This window comes from Heterocephalus glaber, unplaced genomic scaffold, assembly GCF_053883595.1.
Source record: "Heterocephalus glaber isolate CG9 unplaced genomic scaffold, H.glaber_assembly_v1.0 deba00000546, whole genome shotgun sequence".
NCBI classification, from domain to species: Eukaryota; Metazoa; Chordata; class Mammalia; order Rodentia; family Bathyergidae; genus Heterocephalus; species Heterocephalus glaber.
The window spans coordinates 6,484,079-6,508,174 of record NW_028258147.1 but is presented as its reverse complement, the minus strand read 5'-3'; the positions used below and the strand labels follow the sequence as shown (position 1 = coordinate 6,508,174).

The window sequence follows — 24,096 nt, the reverse complement described above, 5'->3', positions numbered from 1 at the left end:
TGGCTTCAAACTGTCAGTGATCCTCCTGCCTCAGCCTCCCAAGTGCTGAGATTAGAGGCATTTGCCACCATGCCTGGCTCAGTAGTAACTGTTGACCACCACCACCTGTATTTCACTGCTGCTGTTACTACTGTTACAATTATTAAAAACTCACACCATCAAAAAACAAAACAAAACTCACACCATCTAGGCATGATGGTGCATGACTGTAATCCCAGAACTCCAGGAGGCTGAGGCAGAAGGATCATAAGCCTGGGCAACTTAGCAAAATAATAAAAATCTGGGGGTGTGGCTTAGTATAAAGGTCCTGGGTTCAATACCACAAAAAGGGGGTGGGGTTAGCTCAGTGGTTCCGCCGCCTGCCTTGCAAGTGCAAGGTCCCGAGTTCAATCCCCAGTACCAAAAAAAGAAAACAAAACCGTGAGTGGGAAGGGAATCAATCTACAAAGGACTCATTTGGGGAAATATGCTTAGAATGTAGGCCAGCAAGCCTTTATTTGTAGAGAGATAAAGAATCTTCATTTCAGGAAGCCTCTGCTTGAGAAGTGTAGTGTATCCCTGAGTATACTGAGATTCGATTTTCTAGATGTGCCAGACATTTCTGTCATACCTCAGACACAGCCTCACTGCAAGAGGGTTTCCTTTGGCAGGGTTCTTTGCCTCTTGCTTCCCCCCTACAATGGTGCTATGCTGTAGGCACCTTTAGAAGGAATAAGCAGGTGTGGTGGCACACCCCTGTAATCTCAGCTTTTAGGAGGCTGAGGCAGGAAGATCACCACAAGTTCGTGGCCTGCCTGGGCTACATAGTGAGTGAGTTCAAAGACAGCCTGAACTGCGTAGCAAAACCCTATCTCAGAAAAAAGAAAAGAAAAATAGAAGGAGCAGCACTGCCTCATGCAAGGTCTCCTGTCATTGTGGTTTCAGCCATCTTTCTCTTTGCAGAGCCTATACCTCCGAAGATGTGTCATCCTCCTTCTGTCTTTATAAACTGGTGTGAGCTGGGTGTAGTTGTGCATATTTGTAATCAAGCATTCTGAGAGGCTTCAGCAAGAGGATTGCAAGTTTGAGCCCAGCTTGCCAATTTAGCAACTTGGGGAGATCCTATTTCAAAATAAAATAGAGAAAAGGAATGGGGATGTAGCTCATTGCACAGTCCCTGTTTTATTGGTTTATTTATTTATTTGGTACCAGGGATCAAACTCAGGACCTTGCGCTTGCAAGGCAGGCACAGTGCCACTGAGCTAAATCCCTGGCCCTACAAAGTCCCTGTTTTTAATCCTTAGTAATGCAAAAAAAATTTTTTTTATTTTAGAAACTGGTCTGGCCTCAAACACTCATCATTTGTACACCAGGGAATACTGATACAGGCTCTGTACTTGAAGATTCAAAGATATAGAACAGAAGCAGGTACAGAGGGTCTGCACAATGAAACCTTAGGCCCCTGGCCCTTGGTCACTATTCTGAACTCACACCTGAGCCATGACCATAGCCTTCATATGAAGCTTTTAGGTGCAGTGTTAACGGTTGGATGCCTTTTAGTTATTGGCTCCTTGGGGCCCCAGAGGAAGTTAGCACACTGTCAAGCCAGCAGGGCATACCTTTATCTACTCTTTGGTCTGACTGTGGCAGGTATTCTCAGCTTGGGGCAACATTCTGTGAACAGAACACTAATGTGAGCCAAGGACATTCTGAGCAGAGGACTCAGGTCAGGGGTGGTGGACAGAGGTTCTCAGGAGATCCCTGCATCTAACAGGTGGCACCAGTGACCATGGTCTCCTCTACTGCAACATCCTCAAGGGCAAATTACAGGCTTCTATATGTCATTCACCTTCCCCTGAGGTCCCCAGATCTTTGTGAATCTGTGTGCAAAAGCAGATTCCAGTTATTTAGATGATTCCAGCTCTTTGTAACTAAGACAGAATTCTGTCTGGCATTAAAGGCAAATTTTGCAAAGAGATTTTTTTGTTTTGTTTTGTTTGTTTACCTCACCACATCCAGAGCCACAATTGGATAAGTTTAATTGGATGAAAAAGTTGGTTTTAGCATGTAAAGGGGGCATTAGTCAGTGTTTGTACAGGAACCAGATTATCATAACCAGACAAATTCTTGTAGAATGAAGTTTTCAAGGTTCTTGAGTAAAAGAACTTTCCTCTTTTCATTTATGCTTCCATTAGGATTTTGAAGGAATGTCAGTGCACTGTTATTAACTCTTAATAGCTTGCATATCATAGCCAGGATGATTTGGGGCCTGCTGGCTCTCAGGTTACCTGTGTAAATACAGGGATTCACTTCCCAGAGCCCAGCTCTGCCCTTTACTTAATAAAGAGAAAATGTGCAGAATCCAGCAGCAGTAGCCTGGCAGAAGCAGTAATCTGAAGAGGATAAACATTCTTCCTTTTTGTGTGATGCTCTCCCCATCCTCCTGCCAAGAGCAGGATATCAAATGAAGGGGAGGTTGTGGTTGGAGTCAGTAAAGTGAATGTCTAAGTGGCACCTGCTTCATTCAACAGATCTGCTTTCCCTTGGCCTCCCACTGCACATCTGCTCCTGACAAAGCCTCTTTTCTCCTGTTGGTCAGACTGAGAGCAAAGGCCCAGCAAGGAGACCCATTGGTTTTACTTTGTCAGCACAGTTGCCTGTGACATTATAATTACACTAAATCTTCATTATTAGAAAGGGCCCAATTTAGAGATTTTCAGAGCATAAATGGAGTTTTCAAAATGAAATTGATAAAACATCTTTGCTATTGTAAAGCTGGCAACTGAGAATCATTGATGGGTCCAAATATGGAAATAGACACCACTCTGAGCTGTACTACAAAGGCCTTGCTATCAGATTGGCTCACTCACAAGGCGTCCAGCAATTCTGCCTTTGCTGAACTCAGTTCTCCTCACTGCTCACAGCACTATGATGCCCATCTACACCATATTGTTCCTGCTGCTGATAGAATTTCCTACATCGGGGCCTAGGGAGCTGAAGAATGCTGGAATGACTTGACAGGGTAAGGCAGTGAAGGAAAGAACTTGTGATATAATGTAAGTAAAGGAAATATATTTTAGGTGAATACAAAGCATCCAGTTTCAGATTAGGTTTCCACCTTAACAAAGACAACTCTTACAGTGTTGTTGTGGTTGCTGGTGGTGATGGTGTGCGTGTGTGTGTGTGTGTGTGTGTTTGATATGCACATTCATGGTGTAGAGTTGGCACTCTGGAAGAGTTTTGGAGTTGTACTCCAACTATTTAAATTTAAATTATAATCAAGTAAAATTTAAAACATAGTTCTATCTCACACTGACCCCTATTTCAAGTGCTCTGTAGCCACTGTTGGACAGTACAGAAATAGAGCGTGTTAGGGCCGGGGATTTAGCTCAGTGGTTCCGCTGCCTGCCTCGAAAGTGCAAGGTCCCAATTTCAATCCTCAGTACCAAAAAAATAAAAATTGAAACAAATAGAGCGTGTTCATCATCACAGGGAGTTGTAGAGTACAGTGCTGCTGTAGAGATTGATCCGAACTTCTTAAAATGTTGGGACTGCTTCCAAAAGCCTTGAAGTTTCTGCCTCAGTCTTGGTGGAAGGAGGAAAAAAAAAATACTCCTGGGTGCTTCTGGAATGACTCCTCCCAGCCATATTACATGGACTGTGTTCTTTATCTTTCCATATTTAAAAGTTTTTTTCTTCCAAGAATTACCTTTCCCTACCCCTACCTCTTGCTTTAAAAAAAACAAAACAAAACTGAATTATAGTGACTGAGAAAGGGATTTACTTCAGGAATATCCACTTTCAACTAACCCTCTCCCTGGCCTTCTCTTCCCTCAGCTCATGACTCTGCCATTGACCTAGAGAGTTATTTTCTCATTAAATGGCCTCTGACTAACAAGAGGGCATGCAACCACTCGGGGGCCAAGAGCATGCTTGATTCATTGGCTGTACAGACAAGGTAGAGTGTGGACAGCGCTCCTGGGGTAGAGTGCTGGATTGCGAACACCTTCCCTTCTCGGCAGCCCTTGGGACCAGACGTGTTTTCAGTCTGGCTTCGTCTGCTGGTCTGCCTTCAGCAGCTACCACACAGTTGCTGTGACTTCTGGGAGAAGCCCATGTGAACTAACAGTACCACCTCAGATTTAGACAGCATCTTTTTTTTAAATCACTTAAATCATGTAACCATTAGGTACTTATGTTCATAGTAGCCCTAAGAGACAGAAGTAATCTGTGAATTTTATAAACGTAAATATAGCTGACTGTGAGCTATCACATACAGATTGTCTTTCATGCTGATTACTTGTGACACATTTTAAATCCCTGGACAGTTTTTGTAAGCAAGCCAGTGTAAGCCTGGACCATCTCCACCCCCAACCCAGGTGCTGGGTACTAAGAGAATATAAATTAAATTTCATATTAGCCTAAAAGAAGACATAATTAGGAAGGTAAGTAGGCTACAAAAAAAAATCATAAATGCCAGTTCAGAGAGGGAGGTAGAAGGTGGTGACCTACCCTCCTCAGCTCACCTGAGAGCTGGACTCCAGGATATCCTTCTATAAACCTATACCCCATCAGCACTCAGTGAGCAGGCATGTTTACTGCAGGGTGTTAAATGCTCCTTGGGCAGGCATCAAAGATGCCGGGTGCTCTGTGCGCCCGGGTGTGTGTAGGGAGCTGCTGAGCTACAGCAGCTTCTGTTAGTGCATCTTGCCCAGTGCTTTTTAACAGTTTTGTGTTCTTGTCAGGCCTCTTTATGGCAGACTGTGGAGGTTGCAAGTGGATCCTGGCAAGAAGGCTGCAGGTGGGTTCATCTGTGGGGAAAGCAGGAAGCAGCTGAGGGTGGAGTAACTCCAAGGCGGCTGCCAGTCCAGGCTCTGCTTCCTGTGTGGACAATGTGATTCCCCTGCGATGCCGTCCCCGTCATCCGGTCACCCAGTAGCTTTAGGAACCATGGATAATTGGATATTTCTAGTGTTACTATTCCTTTTTCATTGATTAACTGGGATTCTTTTATAAAGAATTTGTCCCAGTAACAATATGACTGTGCCAAATACAGATCAGATAGGAAAGGGAGAATAAATACTTGATCAAGATGAAGTTTACTGGCTCAGTGGATACCAGGACTCCAAGATGGTACCAGTTGTACCAGTGAAGAAGAAACTCGTGGATGTCAAACTAAGGGAACTTGCAAACTGAACATTGATGTGGGATTCCAGCCCTCAAGGCAACACTGGAGTGTTTCAAAGATTACTACCAGTGTTACAGCAGCACATCAACATGAAGAAAGGGTGCGGCACTGGGGTTAGCATGGTCCTGGCAGCTAATGTGCTTTTTGGCTACTGCCTTTCTTACAAGGAACTCAAACTGAATGGTGACACGGGTACCACCAAAGGGTCAGTGCACAGGGCACACTCTGGATCCTGACCAGGACTAGCTTGCCCTCCCCGGCTCTGCTTGTTGGAAAACTCAGTCATTGCTGAATCCTTTTTTAGTCTGAGAATTAATACCCAATAAAAGTGATTGCTTAAAAAAAGATGAAACTTAACTGGGATAGATTTCTTTCTGTGTGACTGTCAAACCCCATAACTGTCCACTTATTTCTGCTTTACAATGCATTCTCTTCAGATCTCCCACTGTCAGTCGCAAAAGTAATTCTGCTCTTGATATGCTCTTCAGTTTCAGCCTGAGAATTTTGTGTTTTTCATAAATGTCACCCTACAGATTATGCTCAGTGAGGGGGTTAAAAAAATCAAGAGTGCGTCTTTGGAAGCTTCCTTGCCTTCTCTGTCTCTGCTCAGGTAGAAGAGGCAGGGCTAGCTGACAGACATTGGCCAGTTCATCATACCTATGCCTACTTAAAATATTCCAAAGCAATGTAATAGAAAAGCAGATCTCTGTCCCTGATTCTGGGTAACTCCTGTGTGACTTTCTATTGTTCACTTCTGTACCGGATGATTGCAAATTCTTAGCTTGGAGACTTTTTTTTTGAGACAGGGTCTTGCTATGTAGTTCAGGCTGTCCTTGAGCTCACTGTGTAGCCCAGGCTGGCCTCAAACTTACGGCAATTCTTCTGCTACAACCTCCCCAATGCTGGGATTACAGGTATGCACCACTACCCCTGACTGGAGACTTTCTTTTGAGGTTCCCATCATTGCTCCACTTTCTCCCACCCAGGTACTAATCAGGCCTGACCCTGCCTGGCTTCTGAGATCAGATGAGATTGGGAGCATTTAGGGTGGTATGGCCATAGACCTCTGCTTTACTTTCTGTTAAAAAGTGTTTGTTTAGGGCTGGGGATTTAGCTCAGTGGTTTGTCACCTGCTGCACAAGTGCAAGGACCTGAGTTTGATCCCCAGTACCAAAAAAAAAAAGTGTTTGTTTGCCATTTCTGGTGGTGTACACCTGTAATCCCAGCACTTGGGAGGATAAGGCAGGGGAATTGCCATAAGTTCAAGGCCATCCTGAATTACAGAGCAAGATTCTGTCTCAAAAAACAAAAAAAGGGGGGCCGGGGATTTAGCTCAGTGGTTCTGCTGCCTATGCAAGCACAAGGTCCTGAGTTCGATCTCCGGTACCCCCCCCCCGCAAAGTATTTATTTACCATATGAATTGCCCCTACATTGGCACATAGTACAGGTACATGGGTGTTGCTGCCACCCTTCTTCCCAGTGATGGCTTCTGGGAATTTACTGAGCACCCACCGCTTGCCCTTGTGCAGTTGAATCAGATGTCCTCCTGCGCACATGCATATTCCCCAGGTCTTAGTGGAACACTTTTCTCTGCTGCCATTTTCAGCAAGAAGCCTTCCTGTTCAGCCCAACAAGCCTACGAGTTAGTTAGCTCAACCACATGTCAGAGCTCAATTTCCAGGATAATATGCCACCGTGGTTCTGAATACTAGAGCACAAAACCCTGATTTCAGCGTTCCTGGGCATCTGCAGTAATTTCAAAATGTCACAAAATCATATCTCCAAAATATGTTTTGAGATTCATTTACCAACAGTAAAAATTCAGTTTTGACATTTGGCTTCTGGGACAGGGTTGTAAGGACTTTCCTGCTATTCTGTAAAATCAGGCAAAGAAGAGAGTAACACTGTCCCAACCGGACAGAGGTACTGCTGTGAACATTATTGGAGGAAGTAGAAACTTCCTTTTTCTAAGTGTGTCTTGAGATTGCCTAGCAAGAAGAGAAAGAACCATTGGTGCTGAGAAGCACCCAGTACACCACTGCACCTGGGAGGCTGCTTTGGGCTTCATGAGAATATTCGGTGTTTGCCAGATGTAAGATATATTTTAAGCCGTAAATCCTCCAAATGCACCCAAAAGCCTTAGACTTTAAGAACATGGAAAAGGAGGATTGAATGTCCTAGTAGCAGCTAATATAATGGGAACAGAAGCACAGGGAAGGAAGTGCTTTTTCTCTCTCCCTCTTGTCTTATCATAATACTTACCTGCACCTCCTTTTGGTTTGGTACTGATAATCCTTTTCTTGCCCTAAGCCTGTCATCTTTCCATCTCGGCCTTGTTTATTACTCTCAGCCTCTCTATCTACTGCCTGCCCACTGGAATAGCTTCTCTGCCTGATTTCTATCTATCTTCTTATACTTCTGTGCCATGCCTATTCTTAGCCCTTCTAGTCATGGTCTTCTGGTTCCCCATTTAAGCCAATGTTTTCCTGATGTGTATGGTTAACGTTCTTGTCAATAAACTACATTTTGCCACCATTTGATGGGGGGTTAAGAATTCTTTCTTTTCCACCACCACTGATTGTGTTTATTATTTGTTTATCTATTTTCTCTCAACCATTAATATTTTTCTCCCAACCAAAGATACTTCCATAGCCAACTTGGAAGCCCTTTTAGGCTGAAAGATTCAGTTACAGCAAACAATTCCCAAAGGTTTCCCAGCTTAGGGGGGCAAATGAGAGGCCCATTCTTCCACAGGCCCTCTGTCCCACCCTGTCTTGTGGCAGGATGAGGGAGGGTGGGCTGAAGTACTGAGTAACCTACGGCACTGCAGCCCTGTGCTCTGCTTGGGCTCAAGCTTATCCTGTGAATTTTTGGAGTGTAGAGGGGCTGGGAATGTGGCTCTGTGGTGGTGCACTCGCGCAGCACACATGTGGCCCTGGATTTAATCAGCACTGTCAAAGAAAGGCTCAGTGGAGGACTTTAGAAATTTGTCACAGTGACAACATATACTATTCCTGATCATCATCATAATCTATCTATATATATTTTTTTTGAGGTACTTGAACTCAGAGCCTTTTGCGTGCTAGGTAAGCACACTGTGCCACTGAGCTACACCCCCAGACCCTTTGATCATATTTTTAACATTCTTAGTATTGATAAGCGTTTAGCCTGGATTGTCTAGTTGCCAGTGCACTGGGTTGGCAGCTACTTTGTCTCCCTTGTGGTGTAGTTCTGCTGCCAGTTGTGACCTCTGCTGTGTCTCTGGGGAAACTCCCTGCTGCTCTACCTGCCTGATTCCCGAGTTTTACCTCTAATCTTTACATTTTCAAGAAATGATATACTTCTATAGGACCAAAATGCTGCTGTAAAATATGTGCCCTCTGCTTCTCTTCCATCTCCTGGGAGCTTTGGTTTAATATCTGCAACCCCAACTAGATTTCCTCAAGCCTGTCCTTCAAAGTCTTTGAGAAGCAACTGATACTTACTGTGAATCTACTGTGTCCCGGGCACTGTACTAGGCCTTACCTGGTCAGACCATGTGTTCCATTTTACACATGAGGGAACTAATGGCAGAACCAGGATTCATGTGTAGGTCTCTCAGACTTGGAAACCTTTACTGCCAGTAGAATGCCTGTTTTACCCTTCCATGTGCAGTGCCTGACCTAATGAGATTATTGTGGATAAATCTGACCTCACTCTAGAGCAGAGTAAAAGGCTTCAGGGCTTTTCAGTCTGTGGAGGGCAAGACTAGAGGGAATGTAGTCCATTTTCTGAAAATCATGACGAATATGATTAAATATGATATATTCAGTTATTGAACACCTACTGTGCTCAAGTTGTTCCATATTCAGTGACATGGTCCTGCCAGCGATTTGAGTAGATTTATAGACAATACCAATAACTGCTTGGAAGCAGGTCCTGACAGTAAATGGGGAAGGCAGTAAAATCACAGGAAGGAAAGACTATGGTGACCTCTTATATCTGCAATAACCTCATAGAAAGATGTGGAAACTGTTGGAAGAGTAGGACTTAGATCCGCAGGGAATAATTCTGGGCAGAGGCAAAAGCAAGTACACGCGGTATTCAGAGAACTTTGGTAGGACAAATATGGTTGTAATGACAGGATAGTGTAGGTCACTTGTGGGAAAGGTTTATGTAAACTTGCTCAACTAAACTGTATTTTAAGATTCAGTCAAGTACAGTTGGTATATGCCTATAATCCCAGCTACTTAGGAGGCACAGGCAGGAAGATTGCAAGTTCAACGATAGGGTGGGCCATATAGTGAGACCTGATCGCCAAATAAAATGAAAAGGGCTGGAGATATACTGAGTTCAACTCCAGTATCAAACAAAAAAAACAAAAACTGATATGTAGACTTCTTCATCATGTCTCAGAATACTGAAAGAGGTTAGTCTTGGGAAAAATATTTCCTCAAATAAGTGATTTCCATATGTATATGTGTGTGTGTACATAAATTCCATTACACAGCAGGCAGTGATGAAACTCATTACCCCAGGAGAGGTCAGGAATAGAGGAGACCATCTCATGAATGATAAATCCACAGTGTGCAAGGCCATGATCCTGAAAGTTACTCTCCTTGGCGCCTGTGGTCTACCACAATACTCCCCTAGCTCCCCCATTGGAGACAGACCACTGCCAAACCTCATGGCCCTTTGTTTGGCAGAACACAAGGCCCAGCATGTAATCAAATGACCATATGAGCAAATGATTGCTTATATTAGAAGACAAGGCCAGTCTTACGAGTCAGTAGCATAATCTGCCCCCCAAGTAGTATGATTTGAGAGAGTCAAAGATGACCCCTATCCAAAAGTATGTTTCTGGGCTGGGGAATGTAGCTCAGTGGCACCACGCCTGCCTGGCAAGTGCAAGGTCCTGAGTTCAATTTCTGATACCGGGGGGGGGGGGCAAAATACTTTCCTTATCATTTATAATGTTCTAAATAATGAATCCTACTACTAGAGATAGATTGCTTTACGTCTTGAAAGGAATTTGGGGAAGGGAAACAGTTCCCCAGTATTGTACCTATTAAATTTAAAATATAAATACCTTCAGACTGAGAAATCATGCTCTTGGTATTTATCATGTAGACAGGCATCATTTTCACTTATGAGAAATTACATATACTTTTGGCTTAATAGCGAAAGATCAGGAACCTATCAGAGGACTGGTTAATCAAATGCAAGCACCTACCATAATGGCATTCTATGCAGCCACGCATGGTGGTACACACCTGTCATGCCAGCTACTTAGGAGGCTGAGGCAGGAGGATCACCAGTTTGAGGCCATCCATGACAACTTAGACCCAATCTAAAAAGATAAGAGTTGGGGATATGGCTCAGTACCAAGGCCCTGAGTTCAATTCCCAGTAGCACACAAAATAATAATAATAGTAATAGTAATAAAGCCCTGGATTTAGAAGGAAAGATCTCCAAGACTACACAATGCAGGGTTAGTGGTGTCGATCAGTGGTTGAGTGCTTGCCTGGCAAGTGCAAGACCCAGATTCCATCCCCAGCACACCAGCACCAAAAGCAGTTCAGAAGAACACATGCACAGCACACCTCACTCGGGAGGACATGCAGGCCTGCATGTGCAGCAGGCACACCTTCAGATACCCAGATGATCTTCAGGAGACCTGACACCCTTGAAGTTGCCACAGTAGTTTCCTCTGGGAAGAAAAACTAAGCAACTGGGAAGGAGGGAGATTTACTTTTTTCTGTGCCCTCCTTCTATAGATTTTTACTTTATCTTCTGTGATTAAATTATGTTTAAATTAATTGCCTGTTGAAATGTATCTTCTCAGCTGAAGGAGGTGGCATGTGTCTATAGCTGTGGCAGTTCAGGAACCTGAAGCAGGAGGATCACTTGAGCCTAAGAATTCAGGGTCAGCCTAGACAACATCAAGACCCTGTCAAGACCCTGTATGTGTGTGTGTGTGTGTGTGTGTGTGTATGTGTGTATGTGTGTATGTGTGTATGCACGCATGTGCATGCTTATGTGTCTTCTAAAGAGGGTTGAACTTGAAAGAGACTGACCAGCACCATGTAAGGAATGGTTGCCCTAATGAGAGGCGCCGGCAGACAAACCAGGAGCCTGTCTGCATCGCTGTCAGTCTCTGTGTGTTCTCCCGAGGAAGAGGTTCTATATGCACACATGTGACAGCTTGATGCTGTGTTCAGAGCTGGCCTAGCCAGGGAATCTGAGTTTGCACAGCATGTCCCCCACCCCTATCACTTTGTATGAAAGTTTTGGAAGATAGCTCTGCAGAGGCTTAAATAGGGGAATTACCAAGGAAGCAAAAATGCAGTCCAGGTGAGAGATGATGGGAGGCAGCAGCCCAGTGTTGAATCCAGGGCTTGCATCTGAAGGGAGAGTTGACAGGATTTGCTGATGTATTGGATGTGAAGTCCAGGCTCACTTCAGAGGTTTTGGCCTGAGCAACGGGAAGGATGTAATTGCCATCTACAGAGGTAAGGAGGTGAGGGGAGACTGGGAGGAGTGTTTCACCATTTGGGCTCATGAATGATACTCCACAGGTTTTTTTAAAGAAATCAAAAGACAGGGCTAACATTTCCTCCAGAGGGTTTGGAATGGCTGCCATTTGACCAAAAAAACTCTTATTCTGGACCCTGAAGTTTCTTTTCTTTTTTTTTTTTCTTTTTTTTCTTTTTTTGGTACTGGGGATCGAACTCAGGACCTTGCGCTTCCAAGTCAGGTGGTGGCACCACTGAGCTAAATCCCTGGCCCCTGGAACCTGAAGTTTCTGAGTCACCTGTCACTTCTTTTTCCATTTTGGCCAATTCTGCATATGTCACTATGGTACCTGAGAGGAGGGGCAGCAGTGAGCGAGCCCAAAGTGGATCTTCCTCTCCATGGTTCCACTGGCCCAGCTGAAGCATTAGGTGTTTATGGAAAGGCTCCCAGATACCTGGCCTTACCGTGAACTTAGTAATTTGGGGGGAAAATTCACTCAACCTCTCAGTCTGTTTACTCCCCCCGCCCTGCTTTTTTAAGACAGGGTCTCACGATGCTGCCCAGGCTGGCGTCAGATTCCTGGGCTTCAGCAGTCCTCATCCCTTGGCCTCCTAAGTAACTGAGAGTACAGGTATACCAACTGCCTGGCTACCTTTTTAAATCTTTTACATTTACTTTTGAGTTAAAAGGACTGTACTGGGTTCGGTGGCTCACACCTATAATCCCAGCAGTCAGGAGGCTGAGGCAGAAGGATTGCTTCAAGTTCAAGGCCAGCTTGTGCTACATAGTGAATTCAAGCCCAACCTAAACTACATAGCAGACCTTGTCTCAAAAAAACCAAAAAGAAAGAAAAGGAAAGCTTAGGTTTACTAAAGTGTTTGGGACATTATAAATCTGTGCCCAGGCTTCTGCCAAAGGTATTTGCCTCATTTGTGAAAGGGAAGGACACCACCCTACTTCCTCCTCCAGGGTCCTAGCAGAAATCAGGAGATATGCAGCCATCCATGAAGACTTTGAGGAGGGCCAAGGGAGTCTTATTACTAGGATTGTACAAGGTCTCCCTGAAAAGGGAAAAGAATTCCAAGCCCTTAAAGTAGAACATGAAAGGCTTCCTGTTGCTTAATTGGAATGACCCAGAATACAAACATGGATTAACATGGGCCTCTAGATTAGGGCTAATCAGGGCCAAGCTGAGCAGATGCAAGGACCGTCCCAGCCGATTACTGTATCTCAGCATTTAATCTCTCTTGTAAAAGCAGCCGCCAGCCCAACTTAGTGGGTTTCAGCCTCCAGTCCCACCCCCCTTTTTTTTTTTTTCCGGGTACCAGGGATCAAACTCGGGCCCTTGCCCTTGTGAGGCAGACGGCCGAAACCACTGAGCTAAATCCCCGGCCCTAAGTCCCACCCCTTTTGGCTTGCCATGGACATAAAGGCTGCTAGGTCAGAGACACTGAGGCGATTTAATCTAATCCCATGTCACAATGGGAGGGGGAGGTCTTGAAATCCCCGCAGCGGTGGAATTGTGTTTATTTAAGGTGGAGGTGAACTGAGACTGCTACAGTGGAACTGGGATTTCAGGGCATTTGAGGTTACACAGTGACACCTGTATATGGAAGTTCTCCCTCTAAAAAGCTTTTAATGTATGGTTGCTGTCACCAGTTTTCACCCTGAGACAGCTTTGTGTGGGAATCATTTCATCACTCAGTTGTAGGGGCCAAATTTGCTCCTTCCCTGGTTGTAGAATACAGAAGATGAAACCTGTTTTAAAAATAACAATAAAAAATGTTTTACTGCGCTGGGGATTTAGGTCAGTGATTCCGCCACCTGCTGTGCAAGTGCAACAAGGACCTGAGTTTGATCCCCGGTACCTAAATAAATAAATAAATAAATAAATAAATAAATGTATGTATGTATGTTTTACTTGGATGAGTCCTGAATATAGTACTTTTATCTTTACATTTTATGTTCATTTCTGAGCTGGGAATTCCCACTGTAACATAGCCCATTGCCCTAAAACTCCTACCATACTCAGCAAGTCCCTAGAAGGGAATGTGTTAAATCCCAGAACCAAGTTTTATTGAGTGAGTTTAGGAAACATTTATTAAGCACCTACTGATTACAGTCTGCTTAGAGACAGGACACACGTGGATGACTGTGAATACACCCATCGCCTCTACAGACCAACACAAAGTGTCATGGGCCCACAGAAGAGGACCCAAACCAGAGGACAGCAGAGCCTGGAGCTGACTGGGAGGAAGGAGCGAGCCAAGGACAGCCATCTCAGCAGGACTCAGTGTGTGCAAGCGTGACGTGTGTTTGGAGAACCTTGCTGGTAGGAATTAGATCCCCAGGCACCAGGTGCCCACATGAAGGGTTGGACATAGAGCCCACGCCATTGGAAACCCGCTGAAGAACTGTAAAGGAGACCAGCAGGAGCACTAGGTTAGGTTCCTAAGATCCTTCTGGTTATACCACTGCCAGCCTGTATTTCCTGCATTTGAGCCTTCTACTAAAAAGCAGCCCTAAAAACTTATCAACAGTTTGTTCATGAGGGCATGCACCCACATCACAGGAAACCCAAACATCATAAGCCAGAGTGAGAGATTTAACTCCAACAACAAAGTTTCTCCTGCTCACCTGAGTCACCGTATTTGTTCCCCAAGTTTGGAACTTTTAGAACTGATTCAAGCCCAGCGGCAAGAGCAATAAAACGAGACTGATCTTTGCTTTTGGTATTGGCTGCTGTTTGCGAGCACTAAAGGATGACACTAGCATCCCCGCTTTGCCACTGGCCATTGTGAATTACTTCATTAACTGCAGTTCTGACCAGAGGAGCACTGGAAAGCAGCAATAATCCTGATTGACTGGATGAGCTGAGGGCCTCATGTACTCAGGCCCCTGCTTGTCCAGAGGCCAGGACCAGGGCTTTGCTGCACATAGGCTGAGGCCAGCCAGCCATTCCCTTGATCTGTTGCTCCAGGGTGATCTTGGTGCCCATTTTGTGGCACACCTTGTGCTTTACACTGTGGGGAATGTGAAACCACCCTTGGCCTGACAGAGCCCTTAGCCAAGTGGGAAGGCCTGTAGGCTGCCCCGAACTGTCAAGCTAGGCTGTGCAGTGCTGTCCCAGGCCCACTGTGGAGGAGCTCTGAGCAGGGGCTGGGGCTGGGGTGGGGCAGGCGTCCAAGAGAAAATACTGAGTTTGGAAGGGAAAGGAGTGGTAAGGAGAACCTTGCAGTGAGCACCTTCAACAAAGGCCCAGAGGGGTGTGACTGGGAAAAAGAGAGGGGAAGGGTCCCTGAGCTGGTACCTGTGAGAGTAGGGAAATGATAGTAAGGAGAGATCAAGCTAGGTGTGGTGGCACCAGCTTGTTTTGTTTTGCTTTTTTTGGTACCAGGGATCGAACTCAGGACTTTGTGCTTGCAAGGCAAACGGCAGAACCACTGAGTTTCTTTCATCAAATTTTTTTTTTTTTTCTTTTTTTGGTACCGGGGATTGAACTCGGGTCCTTGCGCTTTCGGGGGCAGTCAGCGGAACCACTGAGCTAAATCCCCAGCCCAGGCAGAACCACTGAGTTAAATCCCTGACTCGGCACCAGTTTGTAAAATCTCAGCACTCTAGGAAAATGAGGCAGGAGGATCTCAAGCTTGAGCCTAGCCTGGGTAATTTAGCAAGACCTTGTCTCAAAAGATTAAAAGTCTAGAAATACAGTTCAGTGCAGAAACAGTCAACTGATTGTCCGAGCTCTGGGGTGCAAACTATATAGTCCCAGCGCTTGGGAGGCGGAAGGAGCACTCGATTTCAGGTTTTCAAGACACACCTGCTCAACAGACTGTCTCGAGGTAAATCATGAGAGGCCTCCAATGCCATGCTAAAGGCTTTGAATTTTATTATAGGTTTTGGGAAACAACATCATGGAACTTGAAAGTTTGATATTGCAGAAGTAACATGTTATGGGAAGATAATTTGGGAGAGAACTGAAAGAAGCATTGATGAGAAACATTTAGCGATTAATTGGCAAGGTTTTGATGAAAGAAATTAAACTCCAAGCCTTCTGAAGCCAGAGCCTGGCCCTTCCCTCTGCTCCCGCCTCTGCCAGCGTCTCACTGCATGTCCTTTTAACCAGCACCGTCAGGAGAAGGGCTTTAAAAATGACAGCAGGGCGTGGTAGTGCGCGCCTTTAATCCCAGCACTCTGGGAGGCTGAGGCCAGGAGGATTGAGGATCGAGGATCGCATATTCAAGCTCAACCTGGGCAGTTCAGCAATTTAGCAAGACACTCTCTTAAAATTTTAAAGAATGTTGAAAGGACCGCGGATGTAGCTCAGTGTGAAGGATCTGGGTTCTCCCTCTAGTACCGCCAAGTTAACTGCCATCAAAACAGAAAGTTCCGGACTGGGGACTTAACTCAGTGGCACCGCGCCTGCCTCGCAAGCGCAAGGTCCTGAGTTTGTTCCCTGGTATCAAAAAAAAAAAATCAAGTTCCATTTCATGTTGCATCAGTTACTTCTCTCTAAACTGGCAAAAATTAAACCCCCAGATAAATCACGCACGATTTAACATTGCACAATGTTTCCCTTTACTTGGTTTTGGTTTTATCTCTTTTTAAAACTTATTTTCATCAAAGTAGTAAACGATTTAAATGTCAGGCCTTCAAACTGGCTGCTCCAGCGAATGGAGCCCCTCCGTTGGTCCCATTGCTCCTCCCTCCAGGCGATCACCCCTCCCTCCGGGCGTGGCTTCCGTTGTGCCCTGAAACCTGTGGCGCTTTTAAAGGAGTAAATTCCCAGGCCCTCTCACTACTTGGGTATGGAACGAGAGCACAGGGGGCGGAAACTGTATGCACCTTCTAAGCATTGTATTCTAAGTGGAAAACAGTGGTTTAAAACTATTTTAAATTGCACATTCCCCTAAAAGAGGACAAAAAGGCTTTTCAAAAAATATCTATAGCCCAGATGTAACATTTTATGTTCTTTTTCCTAGTATGTATCACTGCTGGTCTAAGTAATATTCGTAACATTTTTTTTAGTTGAAACGTTATCAGTTTTTGGATAAGTTGATCTCTGTTTATATTATTCTAACCATGTAAACGTTGTTCGCCACCGAGACAAGTGTGCAGTATTATAATTAATGTAGGGGCCGGGGATTTAGCTTAGTGGTTCTACTGCCTGCTCGCAAGCTCAAGGACCCGAGTTCGATTCCCAGTACCAAAAACAAATAAATAAAATATAATTAATGTGACTGTTTCCCTCTCTATAACTTAACTTTTCTCTCCCAGTTAATACTTGCGTTGGGGTGGAGTAGGGTGGAGGAGGCTTCTGCTCTCTAACCACTCATCTCCACCTGTGACCTTGGTAGCTGTGCTCCAGAAACCCGGCTGCTCTGTCCCACAGGCCCCGTTCTTACCCCGGCACCCTGCACCTTGCACTTTCTCCCAGAGCCCGCGGTGGCTGCCTCCGGGTGTGCTCCATGGCGCCGCGGAGCACGGGCTTCAGCACTGCCTGGGGACTGTGCAGGGCCACCAACTTTGATCCCTCGTACAGCTCAAGGTGCCTTCGTTCTACGGCAGGCTTCGCTGTGGGGATCGGTTGATGGGCCATGTGGAATTCTAAGCTGAACCCTTGAAGGTATTGCTCCAGCATCTTTTAGCTTCTAGGTTTGCTGTTAAGAGTCCCACCCTGTTCTCATTCCCACTTCTTTATACGACTTTCTGTTGTTCTTTCTAGAATCTTTTAGGATCTTTGCTGTATCCTCAGTGTTCTAAAACTTTGCAAAGATGTGTTTTAGTCTGTGCATCTTTTTTCATTTATTTTGCTGGGTGTCACATGGGCCTTTTCAATCTGAAACTCATGGTTTTTTTAGTTCTACAAATTCACTATGTCTAATAATTTCCTGAGCCGGATGTGGTGGTGCATGCCTATGATCCCAGCATTTGGAAAGCTGAGGATCACCATGAGTTCAAGCCCAGCATGGGTGGCTTAGCAAGACTCTGTCTCAGAAAATAAAACAAAAACTTATATTCCTTTTCCATAGCTACTTTTGTGTGTGTGTGTGTGTGGTGCTGAGAATTGAATCCAAGCTCTTGCACATACCAATTTCATCTGTGAGGATATTGTTTGCTTTCTTTGTACCACACTTTCTCAGCTACCCCAGTGTATGTACCTCTTCCCTCTAAATACCTTTGTGTTCTCTAAGAGTGACGTACTAAAAAACACTGATTGTTGTAGTATACACGGGCAGAGTGTGGTGACCTACATGTCTTAGGGTTAGTATTAGGACAGCAGGTCTCCCCTCCCCGCCAAATGTCACTATAGATCTTTTCTTAGGATATTTCCAGGTCAGGTTCTCAAGACAGTGGCTGAGCCTCAGATGTGTCAAAAAGGCCTGGCCATCTACAGGTGTGGTCCATTAGGTATAGATTTTCAGCCCCCTCCCCTCTCTGCAGGAGCCAGCCCTCCACATCTGGAGCCCCTCTTGGCATGGGCTTGCACCTTCCACCTCCTGATCAAGTCAGAACAACTTTTTCACATTTTCTCTGCACCTTCCAAAACTGTCAGTATCCCTTTTACATCCTTTTCCCCATTCATTATAATTCTAGTTTCAGAAAGAAGAGGTCAGCCAGTAAGTTTATTCAGCCTTGTTTACCTAGAAGTGGACTATCTCCTTCCCTTCTCTGAAGGTACATGCTGCTCACTTTATGTTAAACTGTCCTTCCTACTCTAAGTAATAGGGATATTGGAAGACAATTGAGTCTCTCTCTCTCAGTTTGTGTGCATGTCTGTCTCTGTCACTCTGAGTTGACCTCAAGTTTTACTGTGAAATCTTAAAGTCAGCATCAAATGAATTAGTCCCCCCGACACACACACGCGCACACACACACACACACACACACACCCTTTTTTTAAGCTTGACTCTGAAAGGAGGGTTATAGTTGAGCAGAGGCCAGAAAACAGAATAGGAAAGGGAATTTTTTCTTTTCAAGCTAAGAGAAACCTAGCACAACAGAAAGGGGGTTGAAGTAGGCAGGTGGTATAGCCAAACATTAAAGAGGAATATGGTCTATTCCTAGAAGAGAAAAGTAGTCATGGGGTAGGATTCATACCAGATAAGCCTGAGTTTCCTGGAGATGAAGACAGGCAAGGTCTCCTGTAAAGTTTTAGTTTCTCCAGATTTTCTTTCTTGATAGTCTGTTTTGAAAAAGTAGAGTGGAATGAGGCAAGAGACTGATTTGTGCCGGGAAAGTGAGTATGTGATTTCCTGGGGCCAGCAGACAGTGGCATCCTGGGGGCCTAGGGCCAGCTGCCCCCACCTCACCAGCGTCTGGAGCATAAGCACAGCCCTCACCAACCGTCTTGCCTTTGTCTCTCCAGGCCTGGTCCAGATCCCGGTGAGCATGTACCAGACTGTGGTAACCAGCCTCGCCCAGGGCAATGGGCCAGTGCAGGTGGCCATGGCCCCTGTGACCACCAGGATATCAGACAGCGCAGTCACCATGGACGGCCAGGCTGTGGAGGTGGTGACGTTGGAACAGTGATACGCAGCCATATCATGGCATCGTTTTCTAGTCTACTTCAAAATTTTTTACACGTTTTGCAGAGGTGCAATCAAATGGAATTAAGTCTCTCGACTTTGGAAGAAAAGTTTTGTTGACCTTTTTTTTAAAAGGAAGAAAGGTGGCGGATTTGGGAATTGCATTTTTTTAAAGCACCACTCTTGATTTTCTGGGATTGGTGGAGTAAGAAGCTGCATTGTCAATTTCACTGTCCCAAAAAAGCCAAATTGTGGCAGGACTTCTTTCTGCGGAAACATGTGTGTATACTTGTGTGTGTGTGAGTGTGAATATATGTATATGTGTACATATGGACATACACATTTACATATATATATATATAAAGTATATATATACATACATATATATGTATGAAACCCGCATGGAATTCTCTGTATGAAATCAAGGTGAGCTGTGGAAACAATAATCCACCCAGTTTAGTGGGTGATAGGGTACGTGGCCAGACACAGTCACCTGGTTTTTGTTCATACCAGGGTCATGCGTTGAGCTACTGACAAACTCAGGCAGAGGTGATCCGCCCTTCACCAAAGCTGCCTCCCAGCGGCCGCCCAGAACTCTCCCTTCTGGACTCAACTGAGGAAGGAGGTTCCAGGATGCGGTGGGGCCCAGGGCCGGTGGTCTGTGGGCTGGGACACACCCGGCCGGCCCAGGTGCTGAGTTCACCTTGGGCAGAGGGATGTCCTGGAAGCTCTGGAACAAGGCTAAGAAGGTGACCCTCAGCCTCGGGCCTCCTCCCCTTCCCAGGGACCCTTCTGGAGCTTAGGACTGTTGAAGAGTTGCTTTGGTTTTAAGGTCAGTCCTGACTTGGTCATATGTATGAATTGAAGGTAACAGAAGTATTAAGGGTCTGAGGAGTGTGTGCTAGGTGCACTTGTGTGTGTGTGTGTGTGTGTGTGTGTGTGTGTGTGTGTGTCCTGGGGGAGAAAATAGGAAGGGATTCGAGGAGTTGGAAGGGAAAGGAAGGAGAGAGAGAAGTCTTCATAGACCAGGGTTCATCAGTGCAAGCCATTTTCTTTAGCTGGCTGGAATAGCTTAACAGAGCACACCAGAAAGGGACACGGGCTCAGGAACTATGGCTGTCACAACAGAGCATGTCAGGAGAGGAAGGGGCCAAATTCCTGGATCCCCTCCTTCAGGAGGCTCTCCGAGGCCCCTTTCCTGCCTATGACCCAGGCCCGGACCAGCCTTCCTTCTCACAGGTGTGCACTGGTCTGGGTGTTGTCACTGTCAAATTCTGTGCTTTCACAGGGAATTTAGCTCAGTGGTTCCGCCACCTAGCTCGAAAGTGCAAAGTCCCGAGTTTGATCCCTGGTACCAAAAAAAAAAAAAAATTCTCTGCTTTCCAGTGGCAGCCCTGAGTCTCCAGTGGATAAATTCACCTGACTTTTTGACAGGCCAAATCTCTGCTCCTCGAGTACAGGGACAACACTTCCTCCCTCTTCCCAGGTTTCCCTACATGTGTGATAGTGTATTTAATGTGTTTTTTATGCGAATTAAAAGATTCCTCATGTCTTGCTCAGCCTTTGAGAAAAGTTTCAGATTCTTGTATTTGCTTGTTTTATATAAAACTATCCAATGTTCTTTGTATGTTCTTTTCTGTACGTATGGGGGGAGGGCAGGGAAATTTACATATGAACAGTCCTAGTTCTACAATTTGTTATTTTTTTAATTATTATTTTTATTGTCATTGTGAAGCTGTCCAGGGCTTTAAAGTCCGTGTTCCTTTGTGGTAAAATAACCTCCTAATAGTTTGAGAAATTGCCAAGAAGAAGAAAAAAAGCAAAACCTCAGTAGCAAAGCATGGATTCTGTGTTGTTTTCCATTCTGTCTATACTGCCTCATTCAATAAATAGTTTAAAATGTGGCAACAGGAAGTGAAACTGTTCATCTCTGGAGCAGTCCTTGGCCTTTTGGGCAAAAGAACTCTCTTTTGGAGTGGCTCGTGCTTTTTGAAGAATACTTGTACTCAAGGCCAATGGTCTTTGTCCGCCATGGCACTGGAGAACCCTGGAAGGAGGTCACAGGTGAGGGCCTCCTGCTGACTCCAGCACCAGACCAGTTCCTTTGCATGTATAATTTTGTTTTCTGTAACATGATGTCCTAGGAGAAAAGTCTAGTTTGAAAAATCCTGAGAATGGTTTGAAGCCTCTACTCTGAGTTCTCTTCTTAAGCATTAATTTTCTATCTGCAGTAAAAATCAAGGTGGGCAGTGGTGCCTCTCCATCCTGGGAGGCTGTCCCACCATTGGCTTTCTTTAACACTTGAGTGGATCATCCTTGATGCAGAAGGCCCAAGACACAAATGTTCCCTGACGTCCTCACTCCTGGGTTTCTCACACAGCTCGCTATCTTAACATGTCGACTGCTACCTCTCTAGCTGTGTCTCCTGCTGCACCCCCAGCTCAGGAGCTTCCCAGTGCCCTTACCCTCCACACCCTGTTTTGTACACTTGTCTCAGCGTGGAATGCCCTGTCCCATCCCCATGCCACTGCCACCCCCTCTCTCTGTTCTGCGGTTGGATGTCTTAGTGATGAGGATTAGAATTGAATGGGGGGAGGGTTTCCTTGATGTCTGACAGTGGTTCCCTAAAGCCTGGTGCCTACCTCTCCCTCTTGCACAAATGGCATGGGGCCACCTATTTTCACTAAAGAGGATGGAGCAGAGGAAGGGGTTGTTGTAGCCACCAGGAAGAATGAGGTGATCTAGAGACCGTCTTGGTCAGGATGAGCCTCTCGCAGGTGCCACCGCGCAGCCCTTGCTGTTTGGCCAGACCCAGACACTGCTGCCACCACACGAACGGGTTGAGAAATGTCTTTGGTGGAGCTGATGGAGACCCTTTCTTCTGTCACTGCCCAAGTCACTGACAGGAGCTACTAAATTCAGCTGTCCTTCGAGAACAATAAGGTAAGTCCAGTCAGTAAATGAAGCAGCAGCAGTTGAGGTGGGAAAGAAGAGTGCTGAGACAGGCAGAGTGGAGAGCATCTCTAAAGGGGAAGCCCTCAGGTGCCAAAAGATTGTCACCTCACAGGAAGGGGCCCCTTCTTGCCCTATGTTCAGAAATTTCCAGAGAATCTGGGGAATCTAGGTTTTTATATGAAATCTGATTTCATCAGCAACTAAAAAATTCCCTACCTGCTCTGCAGGCAAAATAAAGCCCATCTGTAGATCAGATCTGGCCCAAGGGTGAGTTTTCTTGAACGTCACAAATGCCTAACATGTGCCAGACAACTAAAGCATGGCATGGCTGCTGAGAAACAAGAAGGGCAGCAGCCACGTGTGTGAACAGGTCGAGCGGCCCAGGTGAAGCGAAGCCGTCTGCATGGCGGCACAGCAGAGTTCTAATCTCGTATCTCCTCAAGGGCCCTCCGTGTTAAGTAGTTTATCATCCGGCTGCAGATAAGCATCTGGTGCTCACAGAAACCAAGAGACCTGTCTAAGAATTCTTCACCATGAGTCCTTCATCTAAGAAGACCCATTGGTGATTCTGGTGAAGGGCTGGGGCAGAGGAGGGACAGCTAGGAAGAGGGGCTCAGGCTGTAGTGAGTGCACTGTGCCTGGCTCAGACCCCAGTAGGGACCCAGAATCTCAGCCTTGGGCACGGCAGGGTAGACCAGGCCCATGGCAGTCCTTTGGTGCCAGCATCAAAACTCACCAGGAGGAAAGCAACTTAGCTATTTGGAGTACAGCCCACAATTCCCCACCGCCATCTCAGTGGGCCACGGACTGCCAGGTCACCAGCCCAGGCTGCCCATGGCTTCAGCATGTCTGGTGCTAAGATGCCCAATTGGAGGTCCCTGTCTGTGGACCCCTGCTGGGCTGGTGCTGGTGACTTGAAAGAGGGCTATCCATGGGGAAGACCCATGCAGGACGGTGGACATGGGGAAGGCAGCACAGAAGGAGGTGAGCTAGCAGGGGACTGGGACATCAGAACGGGGCTGGACTGAAGCAGCTGGAGAGCCACTGCCTTGCTGGCACTGCAGTGCCCTGGAAGAGATCCCCAGCCCACTCAGAAAACCAGTAAGCTATTGACAGATGTTTGCTGAGTACTGGTGGCCCAGAGTTTATCTGCAGCGTGGGGAAAGGAAGGAGCAGGCTATGCGGAGTGGAACCAAGCTAGAGCTGCCACCAGAGGAAGGTCAGGCTGGGGCCTCAAGCCTGCCACAGGCACTCCTGGCTCTTGCACATCAGAAATGTGCTTGTCCACAATGAGGGTGTCTGTGGTCGAAATGAATAATTAAGAGTCCTCAGAGCATGCCGCATGCTGTGCTGGGATTTACCTACGTGCAATATGTACCCATTTATTCTTCACAAAGTATTATTATTACCCTTTTACAGATGAGCAGGGAGGTACAAAGAGGGTAGGTTAAATAACCTGGCCAAGTTCACTCTACTGTAAGAGCCAGAGCCAGGGTACAAACTTGGGCAGGCTGGTCCCAGAGTCTGTACCACCTGATACGCTTTTCTTGTGGCCTAAAGTGGATGAAAGTGGAGAATATAAGAACATTCAGTTATATTTCTTAAATAGCTTAACTAATGTTTGGGAGAAAAAGCTAGAAACAACCTGCCTCCCCAAGTTTAATCCACTTGGAAATAAAATTGTTAGCAAGAGCCTCGCATGATGGTGCACACTTATAATTCCATCTACTCAGGAGACAAGCAGGAAGATCTCAAGTTTGAAGCTAGCCCAGTCTACTTAGTGAGACTCTAACCCCTGCACACACACACACACACACACAAAAGGTAATTTTCTTCCTAATTTATTTGTCCATTAAGAAACTTACATTAAAAAAAAGAAAAAAGAAACTTACAGCTTCTGTTGTCTCAGGCATGGGGGCCCACTCTCACACTATCGTGTATACTTTTTT

At 45.7% G+C, this 24,096-nt stretch overlaps 1 protein-coding gene across 21 annotated transcripts in view; it reads left to right on the top strand.

The window, feature by feature from the left end:
• Window positions 1-21,096, top strand: part of Nrf1 (nuclear respiratory factor 1) — a 152,714-nt gene extending 131,618 nt beyond the window's left edge. For 13 of the 21 annotated variants that reach the window (XM_004856350.4, XM_004856348.4, XM_021237647.2 and 10 more), the window contains one exon: window positions 19,033-21,096. In XM_004856350.4, the coding sequence (XP_004856407.1) occupies window positions 19,033-19,196 (164 nt within the window). In that variant the 3' untranslated portion in view covers window positions 19,197-21,096. The other 8 variants (XM_087204548.1, XM_087204547.1, XM_087204554.1 and 5 more) reach the window with 7 other exon arrangements.
• Window positions 21,097-24,096: the final 3,000 nt, after the last annotated feature.